General features: G+C 40.4%; 1 protein-coding gene across 1 annotated transcript; it reads left to right on the top strand.

Moving 5' to 3' along the window:
* The first annotated feature begins 958 nt into the window (after positions 1-958).
* LOC149792331 (uncharacterized) lies at positions 959-9394 on the top strand. The gene is made up of 3 exons (XM_089969558.1): positions 959-1382; positions 2178-8099; positions 8895-9394. The coding sequence occupies exon 2, from the start codon at positions 3076-3078 to the stop codon at positions 7495-7497; it is 4422 nt and encodes a 1473-aa protein (XP_089825684.1). The 5' UTR covers positions 959-1382; positions 2178-3075; the 3' UTR covers positions 7498-8099; positions 8895-9394.
* Positions 9395-18714: the final 9320 nt, after the last annotated feature.

Here is an 18714-nt window from a genome sequence, read left to right as displayed (position 1 = left end):
TAGCACTGGGACATCATGCCGCAGACATGTAGCACGATGTCCCACCCAGTCACATTATCCTGACACCAGGCCGACCAGTCCTAACACTAACCTCTTAATGATGAGCGCCAAGCGAGGCAGCTGTTAGTACAGTGTTAATAATTTTTGTCTTTTTCTTCTAGAATGCAGACTTTCCCACCTTGTTTCAAAAGAGAGAGAATACCTACTAGTGTATTTTGGATGTTCTGTAAATATTCTTGCCGCTTCAGGCTGCAGTTTTTCACATTTTTCTGAATAAATCAATGAGCATCCGTCCCTGACTACACTGGCATTTTTCAAGATAGGTATAATATAAGTTATATACAACTAATAATATTGTCCTGCTAAGGTTCTATTTTAGTTTTCTAAGATTGACTACTCGAGATGATGCTGTTTTTAAAATGTTATCAATGTCTCAAGTCCAATTAGTATTGGATGCAAGTAATACTTCTAGATGGCGATAACAATCCACGTGTTTTAGTTCAGTATTATCAGAAACAAGTTCAGGATTATTTGTTACGTTTTTGGATCGTGAAAATCATTGCCACTGCTTTTGCTGGATTAAACCATAAAAGTCGTTTCTTGGACTATTTATGCAGTTTTTTATGAGACCACTATTCATAACAATCTATGTTTCAGCACAATAAGGGGATGAAAATATCATCTATAAAAATACGGCGAGATAACTCATGCCATCAGCAACATCTTTGACATTAATTGGAAACAACAGTTGCCGAAGCACGGATCTTTGTGGCACACCAGCATTTATAATGATTTCCGCTGAAAAATTATCGTACCAAAGAACCCTTTGTTTTTTGTTACTTAAATAACTTTCAAACCATTTAATCAGATTACCTGAAACACCGTATTCATTCAATTTAAATAATAATCCTCTATGTCTGTGTGATGTTTTACCCCAACCCCTTGTATTATACATGTATTTATAAGTCTGTAAGTGGAGCCAGGTAAGCTTTGTTTTTCCAAGTGCCTACGTTGGCTAATCCTCTTACGTAACCCAGTCTTTGTTTGAGCTCTTGAGTGGAAATCTGGCGGGAATCTTTGTACATGGGAACACGTGACGTAGACAACTTCAAAGAGCCGGAAGCCGACAATGGTAGGCTGGACAGTACATGGGGACACACAGACTGACATTTTTATGATTGACAGTTCGATCAAATGACCAGAGTCCGTCGCCATCCAATCGGGATGCGTTGTAGGTGGGACTTGATTCGAGAAGCTGGAATAAGACTTGTACAAGCCTGAAATTCGTCAGTTGGTGTTTAAGAGTCGCAGTGACACACACTCCGTTAGCCATTCGTAAAAATTGGCGGAATTTAGGAAATTCATGAAATAGCTTCGATCAGGTAAGTTTGATGTTACGTTGATTCTGCTTGATACGACTGCTGTTAATTGAAGAGAATTTGTCGTATGTATACATTTTACTTGTATTGAAGTATGAATAGTTAATTATGACCTTAATATTTTGCATTTTTTTCATGACTTTAGCTAGTACTTTTGTTTACGATTGATTACGATGTTGATTCGTTGCATCATTATTCATAATGTTACTATGTACACCTTATTTTGTGAGGCGAAAATGTTCTCTTCTTTCGCTAGTAATTTGTGTGCATATTATTTCGTGGATTATTACGTTTACGCCCTTTTGAAAGGACGATTTGTATTTGTGAAGAATTGTATTGCTCGCTAGCCGCTATAAGAATTAATATTTCTTTGCGTAGTTATATTTTGGTAGACAAGAAATTTGTTTACGTAATGATAGATTTTGCCATTGAGTAACGGATTGCCGTTTATCACCATTTGAATGTGAATATTGTGGATTTGGTACGCTTGTGTAGGAAATATATAAATATATATAAATATATAGATAGTCATATTACTAATCGTAGTAATATTTTAGTACAATCATATTTGAAATATTTTGTATGTATATACTGATAGGGCTCAGTATGTAGATATTTGAATCCTTTGTGTGATTGTGTTATGGCGCCATTTTTGTAAGCGGCGGAAGTGTATGGGAATTTCGATGTGTGCGCATGCGCGACCCAAATGTCCCGCCTTAAACTGATGGTTCAGTTCAGTGACGTAGTGTGAGGGAAGATTTTTATAACCCTATGCTAATGCATTATACCTTTCAACAGGAAGCTTTCGGGGGACGAAAGAATTTCAGAGAATTTCGGGGGACGAGAGAAGTTCAGAGAATTTCGGGTGACGGTGAGAGATACCGAGTGAATTTCGGGTGACCTCAAGGAATATCGTCAAGGGTTCCGGATACTAGAAGAGGAACCGGAAGTCAAGATAACGGCAAGGAACAAGGATAATAGAAGAGGAAGCGGAAGTGGAGATCACGAAAGGAGAGAAAGACAAGGGAACGAAGAGATTTAGATGAGTAGCACTCAAGAAGGGAAAAATCTCCTCACACTGTGAACTCAAATGATGATCAAAGGGATCATTGGGTGAAAGAGAGACACTGATTACTTTAAATTCTTTTAAATTTCATTTATTAAATTGTTATTGTTTAAATTTCATCTTTGTATTTCTTTTAATTTAACTGTCGGCATTGCTGACTGGGGGCTCGTAGCCATAAATATATTTAGTCAATAAATAATATAGTGTCCAGAATTAACCTTCTGAATAAGGACCAGGGGAACTTCTCATAATTCGTTAAAGTCTATAAGAAGAACCCCACCCCTAGACAACCACTACACCCCCACAGTGGGCGCTTCGTCCGGGATATGAATTAGACATATATATTATTTTGGGACTTAAAGTTATTGGTAGAAGTATTAGTGAACAGTGTGAGATATTTTCCATTCTTTGTATTTGAAATTTTGTGATTTTCTCATCTTGTATTTTTATTGTCATATGTGCAGGCTTTGTAGATCTTCCATTCATAGCAGTACGTGTGAAGCAGATATCGAACAAATATCTTACCTGAACGAAACTAGTTGTTGTCGACAGGTAAGTATTTAAGCTGGTATTACAAATATCTGTATATTGTTTGAATTTTGAGACAAGGTATCACTTTACATTAGTATAATGGCTACCGAACGACAAATGATAAAGGAATACCGCGCCATGGGGTCGGAAGATCTTGGATACGAGGGAGATCGCCTGGCAACCTTTGTAGAAGAAAGGATCAAGGAATGGAAGGCCGAAAAAGCAGCGGAAAGAGAAGCCCAGAGAGAACTAGCCAAGATAGCAGCGGACCAAGAGTTAGCCAAGATAGCCGCGGACCGAGAAGCCCAGAGAGAACTAGCCAAGATAGCAGCGGACCGAGAAGCCCAGAGAGAACTAGCCAAGATAGCAGCGGACCAAGAGTTAGCCAAGATAGCGGCGGACCGAGACGCCCAGAAAGAGCTGGAGCTAGCCAGACTCGCTCACACTCTGGAGATGGAAAAGGTCAGAGTTGAAGCTAGGACCAACGGACGGGACGACGCCAGTACAAGCTCTGGAACAACCGGCCGACCTTTCATCGACCACCGGATAGTCCAGATCAACATGTCACGCTTCAATGATAGGGAGGAGGCTATTGACGATTTTCTCGTCCAGTTTGAGAAACTCGCACGCGCTCATCAGGTCCCTGAACAGCACTGGGCCATTAATGTCTCAGCCTTTTTGCAAGGTGCAGCTCGGGAAGTCTACCACGGCTTAACTGCAGAAGAGGCTGATGACTACACTGCCCTCAAGAAGGCGCTTCTCTGCCATTATCGGCTGACCGCCGAGACTTACCGGAAACTTTTCCGGGACTCGGTGAAAAAGGTAACAGAGACCCACTCTCAATTCCACAACCGTGTTCGAGGTTTATTTGAGAAGTGGATGAAAATGGCCGAAGTCGAACGCACGTACGAAGGGCTACGCGAGGTAATACTCAAGGAACATGTCCTGGGTACTTACCGTCGCGAGTTGACAGTTTTCTTAGCAGAAAGAGAACACCGGACGCTCGAAGAGATCGCTAACATGGCGGAGCGATACGAGCAGGCGCACTCGAAGAGTGGAGGTTCCGGGGTTGCTGACCGACCCCGACCCTCTGAGTCGCGTCGTATGGGGGAGGTTGAGCCGGCTGTCCGTAACCGTCAGGGCGACGGGAAGGTCGGAGGGGCACCTACAGGTAGGGCTGCCGCCTATCGACCTGGACAGGCCTCACCCACGAAACCAGGACTTGCAAGTCGGCGAGGGCCGCCGACATGTTTTAATTGCAAGCGCCTGGGGCATTTTGCCAGGGACTGTCCCAAGGGCAGGCAGACCCAGGTGAATGTCGTAGCTAAGAAGGAAGGTGTGCCGGAAGCGAGTCGCAACCCAGCCAACCTTGCGGCCGCAACTGTCAATGGTGAAGGCGCCACCATCTTGTATGACACTGGGTGCAGCGTCCCCGCGCTTGTCGACAAGAAATATGTCAAGCCGGAGGACTATACAGGGGAGGTAATAGAAGTTCAGTACGCGAACTGCGCGCGTGACTCATTACCAGTAGCTGTCATTGACCTCGATTCACCATACGTGAAGGGGAAAATTGAAGCTGCTTGCTTGGAGGGGCTATCACATGACGTCATATTGGGTTGCCGTTATGTGTTACCCCAGCCGAACCCCGAAACCTGCACACCTATGCCAGTGAGTGCTGTTGAAACCAGGGCCATGAGTCGACAGCCGAAACAAAAGCCAATCCAAGTTACATCGACACCGGTTAGTAATGTTATTCCAGCGGAGTTAAGGAAGCTGCAACAGGAGGACGCAACTCTGGCGCAGTTGCACAAACACGCAGAAGCGGGAACAGAAAGGGAAACTCCGAACGGCGCGGTGAAGTTTGTCTACAAGAAGGGAATCTTGTATCGCCACGCCAGGAAACACAACGAACACTTCAAGCAAGTCGTCGTGCCAAAGGAAAAGCGTTGCGAAGTACTGAAACTTGCACACGAGAGTCTCATGGGTGGACACATGGGAATTGCTAAGACGCGTGACCGTCTTGTAAAAGAGTTTTACTGGCCAGGGGTCCAGGGAGACGTAAAACGGTTCTGTCTCTCCTGTGACAAATGCCAGAGAATGGCACCGAAAACGGATCAGCGACCCATCCCTTTGGGGAGTACGCCCCTTATCGATGAACCATTTAGACGTGTTGCCATGGATTTAATCGGACCGATAAAACCCGCGTCTGCGCACGGAAATCGATATATTTTAACGGTTGTCGATTATGCTACACGCTATCCGGAGGCCGTTGCGTTGCGTAACATTGACACGGAAACCGTCGCGGAAGCTCTGTTTGCGATCTGGTCAAGAGTCGGAGTGCCCGACGAGATCTTGACCGATCAAGGAACACAATTTATGAGTCGTGTGATGGCGGAGGTGAATCGTCTCATGTCGATTAAACACCTCACGACTACACCGTATCACCCCCAATGTAACGGATTGGTCGAACGGTTTAATGGGACCTTGAAAAACACGCTCAAGAAATTGTGCGAAGGCCGCCCCAAGGATTGGGACCGGTATATTCCGGCCATGCTTTTTGCATACCGGGAAGTACCGCAAGCGAGTTTGGGGTTCTCTCCCTTTGAACTCTTGTACGGGAGAACCGTACGCGGCCCAATCGCCGTACTGAGACAGCTGTGGACAGACGACCACGCTGTAGAGGAAGTACGCACTACCTACCAGTACGTCGCGGACTTGCGCAACAAACTGGAAGAGGTTTGTTCTCTCGCGCAAGAAAATCTCAAACGAGCTAGGGCGCAACAGGCGAAAAATTACAATAAGCGCGCAAAACCACGTCAGTTTGAGGTAGGGGACAAAGTGTTGTTGTTGTTGCCCCAGGAACACAACAAGTTGCAAGTTTCCTGGAGGGGTCCATACGTCGTCACCAAGAAGGTCGGAGGTCAAACCTACCGGATACAGCTACCGACGAAAGAGAAATTGTACCATGCCAATTTGCTCAAGAGGTACCGGGAAAGGGAGACCGCCAGCGATTTTGTTGTCGCAGCGATAGTCACCGAGGATATCGAAGGCGATACGGAAGGTGCTAACACTGTCCCGAGCTGTCCATTAACGAGGGCCGAGACTCCGTCGGACGTGGAGTGTGACCCCATGTTAACTGAAGGGCAGCGGAACGAGATAGAGACCTTGCTGGCCGGATATTCCGACGTGCTAACAGAAAAACCCGGGAGGACGACGCTTGTCGAGTTCGGGTTAAAGATGGTGGACGACCGACCAGTTCAGCGTAAACCCTACCCCTTGCCCCACGCGAAACGACAAGTTGTAAGGGGAGAAATCGAGCAGATGATTGCTCTGGGAGTAATCGAACCTGCCGACTCTCCGTACAGCTCACCAGTAGTCTTAGTGCAGAAGAAGGACGGCACCCATCGGTTCTGCGTCGACTACCGGAAGCTGAATCAGGTGACAGAATTTCAAGTTGAAATGCTACCTGACCCCGAACATATCTTCGCTTCGGTCTCGAAAGCGAAATATTTTTCCAAACTGGATTTGTCCAAGGGGTATTGGCAAATTCCGGTAAGGAAAGAAGACCGACCGAAGCTTGCTTTTGCTACTCCCGACGGGACATACCAATGGTTGGTGATGCCGTTCGGGGTACAAAACGCGCCCAGCGTCTTTACCAGAATGATGCGGAAGTTGTTGGAGCCCTTGCGCGATAGGGGTGTCCACAACTTCATGGATGACCTCTTGTTAGCTGCAGAGACATGGGGTGAACACCTCGCTCTGTTAGCTGACGTTTTGGAGCGGCTACGTCAGGAGGGCTTGACAGCCCGCCCTTCCAAATGTCACCTTGGTTTCAGGACATTAGACTATTTAGGACATACCCTGAGCCAAGGCACGCTGTCTCCAGAGAAGTCGAAGGTGGAGCAGTTGAGAAACGCCGCACGCCCCACCACGAAAACGGAAGTGAGGTCATTCCTGGGACTGGCCGGATATTACCGGAGGTATGTCGCTAATTTCAGCGCGATTGCGGGCCCGTTGTCTGACCTAACCAAGAAACGGACCCCGAGTAAGTTCGTTTGGACAGATGCGTGTGAGCACGCATTCCAAACGCTAAAGGATAGACTTACATCCGACGCAGTTGTTCGTCTACCGGACTTGGATAAAGAATTCGTTCTGCGCACCGATGCATGCGACACGGGACTGGGAGCAGTACTGCTCCAGGAGCATGACAAGACGCTTTTTCCTGTCGCATACGGCAGCCGGAAGTTGTCTGCTGCCGAGAAGAATTACTCAGTATCGGAGAGGGAATGTCTCGGAATCGTGTTCGGCATATCACGGTTCGAGCGATACCTATATGGACGTAAGTTCATATTGGAGACCGACCACCAACCACTCGCCTATCTGGCGCAGGCAAAGTTGTCCAATGGTCGATTGATGCGATGGTCGCTGTTTTTACAGCAGTACCAGATGCAGATCAGATACGTGAAAGGATCTGAAAACGTAGGCGCAGATTTCATGAGTAGAAGCGCCGAAATGATATAGATCATTTGTTATATTTTCGTGTTCATACTCAGTTTAGCATTTAGTTCATTTTGCTGATTTTGTTCTTTATATCGTGTAACACTTTTGCTTTTTTAGTTTGAGTGAATACAATCCTGATTTTATTCTCAAGCGTGGGGGGATGTGATGTTTTACCCCAACCCCTTGTATTATACATGTATTTATAAGTCTGTAAGTGGAGCCAGGTAAGCTTTGTTTTTCCAAGTGCCTACGTTGGCTAATCCTCTTACGTAACCCAGTCTTTGTTTGAGCTCTTGAGTGGAAATCTGGCGGGAATCTTTGTACATGGGAACACGTGACGTAGACAACTTCAAAGAGCCGGAAGCCGACAATGGTAGGCTGGACAGTACATGGGGACACACAGACTGACATTTTTATGATTGACAGTTCGATCAAATGACCAGAGTCCGTCGCCATCCAATCGGGATGCGTTGTAGGTGGGACTTGATTCGAGAAGCTGGAATAAGACTTGTACAAGCCTGAAATTCGTCAGTTGGTGTTTAAGAGTCGCAGTGACACACACTCCGTTAGCCATTCGTAAAAATTGGCGGAATTTAGGAAATTCATGAAATAGCTTCGATCAGGTAAGTTTGATGTTACGTTGATTCTGCTTGATACGACTGCTGTTAATTGAAGAGAATTTGTCGTATGTATACATTTTACTTGTATTGAAGTATGAATAGTTAATTATGACCTTAATATTTTGCATTTTTTTCATGACTTTAGCTAGTACTTTTGTTTACGATTGATTACGATGTTGATTCGTTGCATCATTATTCATAATGTTACTATGTACACCTTATTTTGTGAGGCGAAAATGTTCTCTTCTTTCGCTAGTAATTTGTGTGCATATTATTTCGTGGATTATTACGTTTACGCCCTTTTGAAAGGACGATTTGTATTTGTGAAGAATTGTATTGCTCGCTAGCCGCTATAAGAATTAATATTTCTTTGCGTAGTTATATTTTGGTAGACAAGAAATTTGTTTACGTAATGATAGATTTTGCCATTGAGTAACGGATTGCCGTTTATCACCATTTGAATGTGAATATTGTGGATTTGGTACGCTTGTGTAGGAAATATATAAATATATATAAATATATAGATAGTCATATTACTAATCGTAGTAATATTTTAGTACAATCATATTTGAAATATTTTGTATGTATATACTGATAGGGCTCAGTATGTAGATATTTGAATCCTTTGTGTGATTGTGTTATGGCGCCATTTTTGTAAGCGGCGGAAGTGTATGGGAATTTCGATGTGTGCGCATGCGCGACCCAAATGTCCCGCCTTAAACTGATGGTTCAGTTCAGTGACGTAGTGTGAGGGAAGATTTTTATAACCCTATGCTAATGCATTATACCTTTCAACAGGAAGCTTTCGGGGGACGAAAGAATTTCAGAGAATTTCGGGGGACGAGAGAAGTTCAGAGAATTTCGGGTGACGGTGAGAGATACCGAGTGAATTTCGGGTGACCTCAAGGAATATCGTCAAGGGTTCCGGATACTAGAAGAGGAACCGGAAGTCAAGATAACGGCAAGGAACAAGGATAATAGAAGAGGAAGCGGAAGTGGAGATCACGAAAGGAGAGAAAGACAAGGGAACGAAGAGATTTAGATGAGTAGCACTCAAGAAGGGAAAAATCTCCTCACACTGTGAACTCAAATGATGATCAAAGGGATCATTGGGTGAAAGAGAGACACTGATTACTTTACATTCTTTTAAATTTCATTTATTAAATTGTTATTGTTTAAATTTCATCTTTGTATTTCTTTTAATTTAACTGTCGGCATTGCTGACTGGGGGCTCGTAGCCATAAATATATTTAGTCAATAAATAATATAGTGTCCAGAATTAACCTTCTGAATAAGGACCAGGGGAACTTCTCATAATTCGTTAAAGTCTATAAGAAGAACCCCACCCCTAGACAACCACTACACCCCCACAGTCTGACCCGATCAATAGCTTTTGATATATCACCAAATAAAATACAATAATTCTGAGATTTTTCTAATGCAATGCATATACAATGATACATTTCAATAAGTTTGAAAAACAGTGGAGTGACAAGGAAGAATCCTGATAGATACTTATAAAAGACGGTTTTAATGAAAGTAATTATACACTTGTTTAAAATGCATCTTGCAACGATTTTAGCGACACAGCTAAGAAGAGAGACTGATTTATAATTGGCAACCTCAGTGGATCACCTTTTATAGGAATGGGAAGAATGTGCTCAAGTTTCCATTTATCTTAAACTTTAGATTTGAAAACATCGTTAGGTATGCGGCTATTGTTCGCCTTTAAGCATTCTCTGACTTACGCCATCAGGCCCAGTGGCTTTATTGATAAAAAATGAAATTAATATCTTTCATTTCTTTTTCAGTAATGGTAATTTCGTTTGGTTGTCATATCATCTTTCCGAAACATCGGGATAGAAACATTACAATCGTCAGTAGTTGAAACGGAAGTAAAACAATAATCATTCAATAAGTTGACCTTTTCTTTTTCGTCGTTGATGCAAACTAGATAGCATTATTTCTTGTATATATAAGTGGTGGAATAGAATTTGAAGGATTTATCATTTTTAAAAAGGATTTTATAATTTTCAAGAATGTTTTAGGAGCATTCTTTCAGAATCTGAAAGATGTGCATCAATATTATCCATATGTTGCCTTTAGTACACTTTTTCTTGGTGTTACTTTATTCCTCATTTGTTTGAATAAGTTCCAGTTGATTGGCCTACCACGATTTTTCTTCATCGGCAATCAAACCACGTTTTATCGGCTAGGCGAATTATCACAGTTTTACAAGGAATACACTAAGCTGAGAATTTTAATAGTTTGATTGCGAATATAGCAGTTACCACACCAATATCCCTTAATGTTAGCAACAGATCTGCCCAGTTAATTCCTATTATCAGAGCGTTTAATTTGTTAAAATCAGCTTTGTTGCAAATCCAGACACGGCGCATGTAGGCTGCTTGAAGGTTCATGTTGACGCATATTGCTATATTAGGGGCAGTGTAGTCACTATATTCTCTATCAATATTTAAGATGGCTGTGTGAGATATATTTGTACCACTACTGATAAAGATTGGATCAAGCACGGTTTTGGTAGTAGAAGTAACTCCTGTGGGATTTGTTCTTACAATTTGTAGACTATACCTTGTCATTAAATTAGCTAAATTTGCAAAAGTAGAAGGTGCAATGAAATCAGTGTTATTGTTCCCCATAATAATAAAAATCAATTTATACGTGTCACTCATGATATCGATTGAAGCTTCAAAACTTTCCCATAAATTGGTTAGAGACTAGTTTGATCTGTACCCAACCCTTAAGGCTGATTTATGCGAGGGTAACGTAATCTCAATCCGCATTAGTTCAACGTTATGACAGTCAAAGTTCGAATCGTAAAGAAGTTTACAAAATAGCTTATAAGAAACGTATACCATGTCGCCGCATACGTTCTTTAAACCATCGAGTTTTAAATAATCTGTATGGATGCTAGAATTTAAATGTGTTTTACTAAAGCATATAGTTTAAAATTTCTCCACAATATTTCCTAAGTAATAAAGTTTTTGTCGGCTACTCCTAATATTCAAATGAAGTAAAGAACTTTAATTATCCTCGGTAGGTGCCGGGTTTGTTCCAATGTGCCCACAAAGAGTTAGTAAGAGTGAAATTATTAAAATGACAGGAGATTTCTTGATCAATGGCAACAAAAATATTTGTATTTAATCGCTTATAAAACATTTCTAGACTTATTTTTTTATGTTAATTTTCATGACTTTACCGCAATACATTGAACGGTTGTTGAATACCCCGATGGAATTCTTATACGGCATCATGGAATTATCCATTATTACAAGATTGTTTTACGTGGTAGAGGTACATGGATGTATTCTCTGTGAAGACGAGATATGGTAAAATCATATGTACTAAAACGAATGACATCGTGCATAGAAGGGAGAGACAAGAATAATAAAGTGAAAAAAGGTAACGAATACAGTAGACGAGATCATCCTTGCAAGTTTCCAAGAAAAAGATAATTTGCTGGTTAATTTGACACAAAACTAGGCAAATGATGGATGTAGTGAGTTTAAACTTGAAACAAATACTTGATACAATCTTGAAGCGAAGTACTAAATAATTTCAGTACAGATCAGCTAAATATGGTGTGTTGGTTTGAGAGATGAAATCATAATGTGAACACCTTAAGAATAGACATCACATTTCCTTCCAACGATCACAACGGTAAGTTAACTGTACAGAGATACACATGCATGTATACACTCGTGCCCAAACGCACTTGCATTCATGCATATGTACATGATATGCGTACACAAAGAAATTCCAATATAATTATAGGTACATATATACATAATTATGATGCTCTTAAATGTACATATTCCAGTAATTAAGTTGAAAGACATTTTGGTCAATTGAAAATAGAACATTATAATCGGACTGTGTCTGCAGCGTGGCGGATTATAGTGATGTCTAGCACTGGGGCATCATACCGCAGACATGTATCATGATGTCCTACCCAGTCACATTATCCTGACAGCAGGCCGACCACTCCTAACACCAACCTCTTAAGGCTGAGCGCCTAGCGAGGCAGCTGTTAGTACCATTTTTGTAAGTCTTTGGTATGACTCAGCCGGGGATCGAACCCATGAACTACTGCACCCGAGGCGGACGCTATAACCACTAGTCATATGATTGTAAATGCGTTATTTGCTGAAGATGAACGTTTAGTGATAATGAAATCAGATGAACTGCAGAAAGTCGAATCGCGCCCTACCATCAGATCAGCCTGGGTCGGTTAGAGAGAGAGAGAGAGAGAGAGAGTGAGAGTGTGTGTGTGTGATTTGGATTTTTAATGTAGCTTTAAAAATAATCAGTCATATCGCAACGATGTCTACAGTGTGGCTGTTTATAGTGAATGTCATGCACTGGGGCATCATGCCGTAGACATGTAGCATGATGTCCCACCCAGTCACATTATCCTGACACCAGGTCAACTACTCCTAACACTAACATCTTAATGCTAAACGCCAAGCGAGGCAGCTTTTAGTACCATTTTTGTAAGTCTTTGGTATGACTCGGCCGGGGATCGAACCCACTGCCTCCCGCCTCCGAGGCGGACGCTCTACCCTCTAGAAGCGGCCTCGGTTAGAACGCCTCCAGTGGACAAAATGAACTGTAACCTGTCGAAGACAAGTTTTAAAAGAATACTATACATGTATGTGATCATAATGTTCAGAACGTAAATAAATGACGCAAGATGAAGACGTTTGAAGTCATCGGAGTACTAGAGGGAAATCTACTTGGACAATATTATTCTCCTGAAGTCAGGTAGACAAAAAAGGTTTGATCGTAATGTCGAATATAATCCTACCAGATTCTATCTTGTGTACGATATCATTAAAACAGATAACAGATATCGACATATATCAAATTCCAATTAACAATTGCAATACTTCATTTTCCTCCTGATGATGGAATTATTGGAAAGCAAGCTTAAGGTAGGTTAAACCGTGTTGAAATGACATTATATAATCCTACCAGTTTCTATCTTCTGTACGATATCATCAAAACAGATAACAGATATCGACATATATCAAATGTAGGTTTAAATAGTTTTTACACATAACACTTGCAAGCTACATTTTCCTCCTGATGATGGACAGCAACCTTAAGGTAGTTTAAACCGTGTTGAAATGACATTATTACGAATGACTAGTATGTACAACTTTTTTATTTTACCCAAACGTGAACTTCATAAATAAAGTTTGAAGCACGTTTAACCGGTGGAGATATTTATTCATTTATACGATACTATCTTGGAAATTTATATTCGGTCACTGTTGAAAGCAACGCTGAAGACATACCCTAGCAGGCATGCAACTCGACTCTTAAGAAAAGCTTCGTGCACTCTTTGGAAAGAAATGAAGTTTTATTTAACAATTACTCGACAATCTCGGTTATCTCATTTTGCATATTCGCAGCGTCCGTCTTTTTCTTGATTAATTATTTTATTTTACTGTAGACTCCTCTGGGATGCTGGCGGGTTCAGTTTCTGGCCTTCGAGAAAGATGAATTTTCTGAAATGTCAAAAAGATTATTTCTTGTCTGTATTTACGAGGATAATTTTCGGATTATTTCCATAGAGAAAGGTGGGAACTTGACCGCGATCAACACGGGGTTTGTAACGTTGTTTGACGACAACAGTGAAGATTTATTGCTGTTTAGAGGTACGTCAAGACCTGAAAGATTATATTGTGCAGTGCAAAGTAGAGTAAAGTACCTTGAGTAGCCACAAACATGGCAGACGACCATGCATGGAATGAGCAGAATTCACACCCACATCCTCTTATCACGAGTCGAGTACGCAAACCACAGAACTAGAACGGCTGCTTAATAATGACGATGATTATGGTAATGTTAACAATGTTCTTGCTGACAGTGTTGCTGCTGATTATGATGTTGAGGTCGATTACAATGACGATGAAAATGTCTATGAAAGAAGACAACTACCCTCCATTGTTTGATCATAATAATTCATTATTTGTTGTTTTTAATTCGTTTTTTTTTTTCTCAGTACGGTGTTATTTATGAAAACGTAACTTATCACAGTTTCAACACATGAAACAACTCGTGGTACATAATTTTGCTGTACCATTATGTTCCTATAATGTATAATGTCTCTCTCTTGTTATATATATTTAATTTGCTTTGTTTGTTAGTTACTTTTATTTATTCTGTTTCATTACATGCTATTGCAATGTAACATAGTATGTTGGATTGACCTTGTCCAAAATTAAGTTCATTTCTGCTGGACTCAAATTGATTTTTGTATTTTATTCATTGTAAACAACCAATACATGGCTAAATTATCTAGGCATATGGGTTTAAAATCATTATTATTATATAAGGACGAAGTAAATTTGGGTCTAAGTTTTGGAATTTCCTAAGTGAATTATACATAATCCAGGTTATTGTTTTATAAACACCAGGATCATTTTAGACAATTAGGTAATGGTGTTTTTAAAAATGCTAATTGTGACCTGAGGTCAAGTGGAGAACTAAGTAAAGTGTAACTAAGAGGTATATATATATTGCTTCAAGATCTAGACCTTTGAAATTGCAGTGTATGTTGTGGCCAGTAATTTTGGGCTGGAACCTATTTTCTACAAAATTCAAGCGATAATTTTCTCTGGAAATACAAAAAGGGCTCTGATAAAATTCTTGGATAGAGACTTTCGCTGTAATTTATAGTGTATTCAGACCTGGAATTATATTTATGTGATTCAGCAAATGACTGTTGTCACATCATCACACTAGGAGCTATAACAAACACATCATCACCGTCAGTTTTTAAAAATATTTATTCTGAACATGTAATGCGTTTTTTTTCTTCCTCCGGACTTTGAATTATTAAGACTTTTGTCTGTAATTCTTGGATTATTTTGGGGTTTAATTCGGAGTACTGTTAGTTCTTTTTTCTCATTTTCACTTTGTATTTCAGGGAAATAAATTATTTGTTAAATTTTACAAAGCTTGTTGTCTTTCACTCTTTTCTGTTATTTATTTTAATCGCATAGACTTATAACACTTTCCCGATCCCAATCTTCGTTCATGTCAGTGCAAATCGAATTTGATGCTGATTTACATCTAGACCAACCGAAGAACTCAGAATTTGGCTCCAAGCATGTAACATAGGCTGTTCACATATTACTGTTCAATTTCTCTAACTAATTTCTACTTATTCTCGTTTGAATGAGCTCATCCGTTTTGACGTCTTCTGTAATCAGTTTTCTTTTCTATTGCAGGCTAGCAATCAACTAGAGAGGAAGTTGACTTTTGCCAAAAAGAACGAGTTATTTATTAAAGCACGGTGAATTCTCTTCCGAACCATTATAAACATCGCAACTGATACAAAAATCAATCTCGAATATCAGTAAATTCGGGTTTCTGTTAGCCTCTGTTAAAAAGAAAAATATGGATTCATTTATACATACATACATACATACATACATACATACATACATACACACACACACACATACACACACACACACACATACATACATACATATATATATATATATATATATATAGAGAGAGAGAGAGAGAGAGAGAGAGAGAGAGAGAGAGAGTCATGTATAAGCTATAATCTACCTGTCTTGGGAATATTATCCCGGCGTTGTGTTTGATCTCTGAATATTGCCGCGGGGTTAGTGTTGAATTCTTATGCAAGGTTACCATGACCAGCCAGAGACCGGAAACTTGAGTTGCGAAGGCAACAATCGCATCACTTAGCAAAGCCTTGCTGTTATTACACATATATGTTAAAAGGTTGTTTAAGGATCAAAGGAATGTCCACGAGGTGAACGAGGCGTGCTCTTTTCCGTCCCTATGTTGACATAAAGCGAGAGGGACATTGTCCCCTAAGTTTGATTGGATCGGTCCACAGCGATATCCATAAAAAAAATTGAGATGGCGTGATTACAATTCATTCACGAATGTTACCTTTTGAACTCGTACAAGAAAATTTAGTATTCGCCTAGGAAGATTGATGATCAATCGGATTACTCAGAGAAAAAGCCACCCGTAATTTGGCGTCTAAACTTAGAGGTAGGTTATAAGGAAAGACTGAGCTTCTAAAATGAGGCATTTTAGGGGACATATACCTTCGGGTTCCATTGAATCCCAAGTCTTCAAGAGGTGGAAAAGAATTGAGACTAGCCGAAACAGTTGGAGTCAACATAAGTGTAGTCGTGGGTGAGAAAATGGAGGAGGAGGAGACGGAGTCAGGAGAATGTGGAGGAGGAGGAGCAAGAGTCTAGAGAGAGTCCAGGAGGAGGAGGAGAAGGAATTAGGAGAAAGCTCGGGAATGAAGAAGAGAAGGAAGTGGGACAAATAGGAGAGAGAAAGGATACAACATATGAGTAGAAATACAAGGACAGGTGGCAATCAGTCTCACACTGTTAATCAAATGATGCTATAGGTTTATTAAAGGGTCGAGCAGAAGGAGTGTAATTGGAAATTTTTATTTATTTGATTAATTATTATATTGCTATTCATTGAATTTCAACCTTTTGGGATATTTAACCATCTAACCGTCGGCATTGCTCGGAGCTTTACACCTTTATTTCACTTACAACAAAATAGAGCCAGGGCGGGCCTTCTTTAATATATTAAATAAAATATTGGGAGCACCCCACACCAACCATAACAATCGTCACATCCACTATATCAATGGCCAGTAATATATTTAAACCGCGACATTTTCAACACACACACACAGTCTACACGCCTGTGTGTGTGTGTGTGTGTGTGTGTGTGTGTGTGTGTAAGGGTGCAAATTTCTGTCGATCTATAAAGAGCACATTAATTTGGGGAAGAAAACAATTACTTAGATTTATGGGGATAGGTATGATATACTGCAATCATTGTTAATGTCTGGGTCGTGAGAGGAAGTGATTCTTTATTAAGCCTTCGTTCATTTAACCGTCAGACAGACTGGAAGGGAAAAGGTTAACTTCGATCTTTGCACGAACATGTCAGAGTTGAAATTGTCCAGGATCAGTTTTTTGGAAATCTAGAAGTCAGGCTGACCACAATTTTGGCGCCCTGTTATAAAAGGCGGTATAAATATTTATTCCTTATTGGATTCACTAAATAAGGGGTTGGTTTCCAACACGAAATGTCTTGGTTTAATATGCCCCATCGCAAACATTTAGCCACTCTACGTTTCCCTGCAAGAGGAAATATATAAGAGACTCCGTGATTGAAGAAATTCTCTCCTAAAACATTTATCTGAGGGACCGGATGTCTTGAAAGTCCACGGACACAATTCTGGCAATAGAAGCAAGCACAGGGGAAAATAGCTCCACTGACGTATCCACCAACCTCCTTATCCAAGTATCTACGTATTTACGCATCGACCTACCCACACAAAGTTTGAGTGTCGAAAGAGGCGAGACAATAGAGAATCTAGAGAAGAAAAAAGGGAAAGGACCAAAAAGAACAGCCACAGTGAAGTTGGAGTGAACCGGAAATAAGCAGGTTATGAAGTTGTACAAGGCAATGACTTCGATTGTTCACTCGATTCTATGATAAACCAATTCTATCTTTAAAACAGATCGGCTATTTATAGACGTATATTTGTGTTTGAAATTCGGTGAATGATTTATTTCAAAAGAGAAGTCTATCTGCCTAATATAACGTATTATCATTGTTGTTTATGTAATTATTAAACTGTTGAATTTCATGTACGGGGACTTGTGTCATTCTGTTCTATATATCTGCTCAGATCTCTATTTATTCCATTTATTTCACACTTTATATTAATGTTTGCTCTATCCGGGCCACAACACCGATGTCGATCACCCTCTAGATAACGATAACCAAATAAAGCAGACACCTTGTAAGAAGGTAGAATCCGCCGATCAACCCCAGCCAACATCAACCCACCACAATATTAAAAATAACATGGCTTTTAAAGTGTTAGCATAAAACAATTTGATATACCAATACGAGAGAGAGAGAGAGAGAGAGAGAGATAATTTTATGGTCATTGATAATGTTAATGAAAATATTTTAACTACCTCTCGTTGGTTCGTCATTTCGGTTAGTTTCTACGCCACACTTATTTCCATGCGCCGGTACGTTAATGGCTGACCGTAGAGTGTTTGTAGTGCTCTACTTCCTTCATTAAAACCCTCTTTCATGTTTAAATATAAGTGTGTCTTACATTGATTTAATCAGTGTCTATCACAATAGAAACTCAAAAAAGAAAACAACTTATCAATATGCAAAGGTGATTATGAATAGCCACAAATAAACACAGAACTACATTTTGTAGCGGACACATTCGGCTGGGATGTGAGGAGATCATTCACTCGGTCAATTTTAACTCCGATCAAACGGCAAATATGTGTATTTGTATGCCATATAAATAAAATATATGTATGATATGTACGCTGTATCAGTGCTATACTACTCGTAAACCTCACTTCCTTTTCATGAAATATTTACAGGTTACTGCATTTATATGGGAAAATATGAACGACTTTTTTTCGGACGGATACTTCACACTTGGGAGTGCAGTATATCCATCCGACAAAACGAGTTCATGTTTCCCATACAAATGCAGTAAAAAAAAATGTATTATTATATACTC

The sequence above is a fragment of the Sinohyriopsis cumingii genome, chromosome 9 (assembly GCF_028554795.1).
Source record: "Sinohyriopsis cumingii isolate HCF-2022 chromosome 9, ASM2855479v2, whole genome shotgun sequence".
Lineage (NCBI taxonomy): Eukaryota > Metazoa > Mollusca > Bivalvia > Unionida > Unionidae > Sinohyriopsis > Sinohyriopsis cumingii.
Note: the sequence above shows the minus strand (reverse complement) of the source record. Positions and strands in the feature narration are given on the sequence as shown.

Bases quoted from the DNA above. Each gene is read 5' to 3' on its own strand.
- LOC149792331 (XM_089969558.1), top strand. From the start codon at position 3,076: ATGGCTACCGAACGACAAATGATAAAGGAATACCGCGCCATGGGGTCG.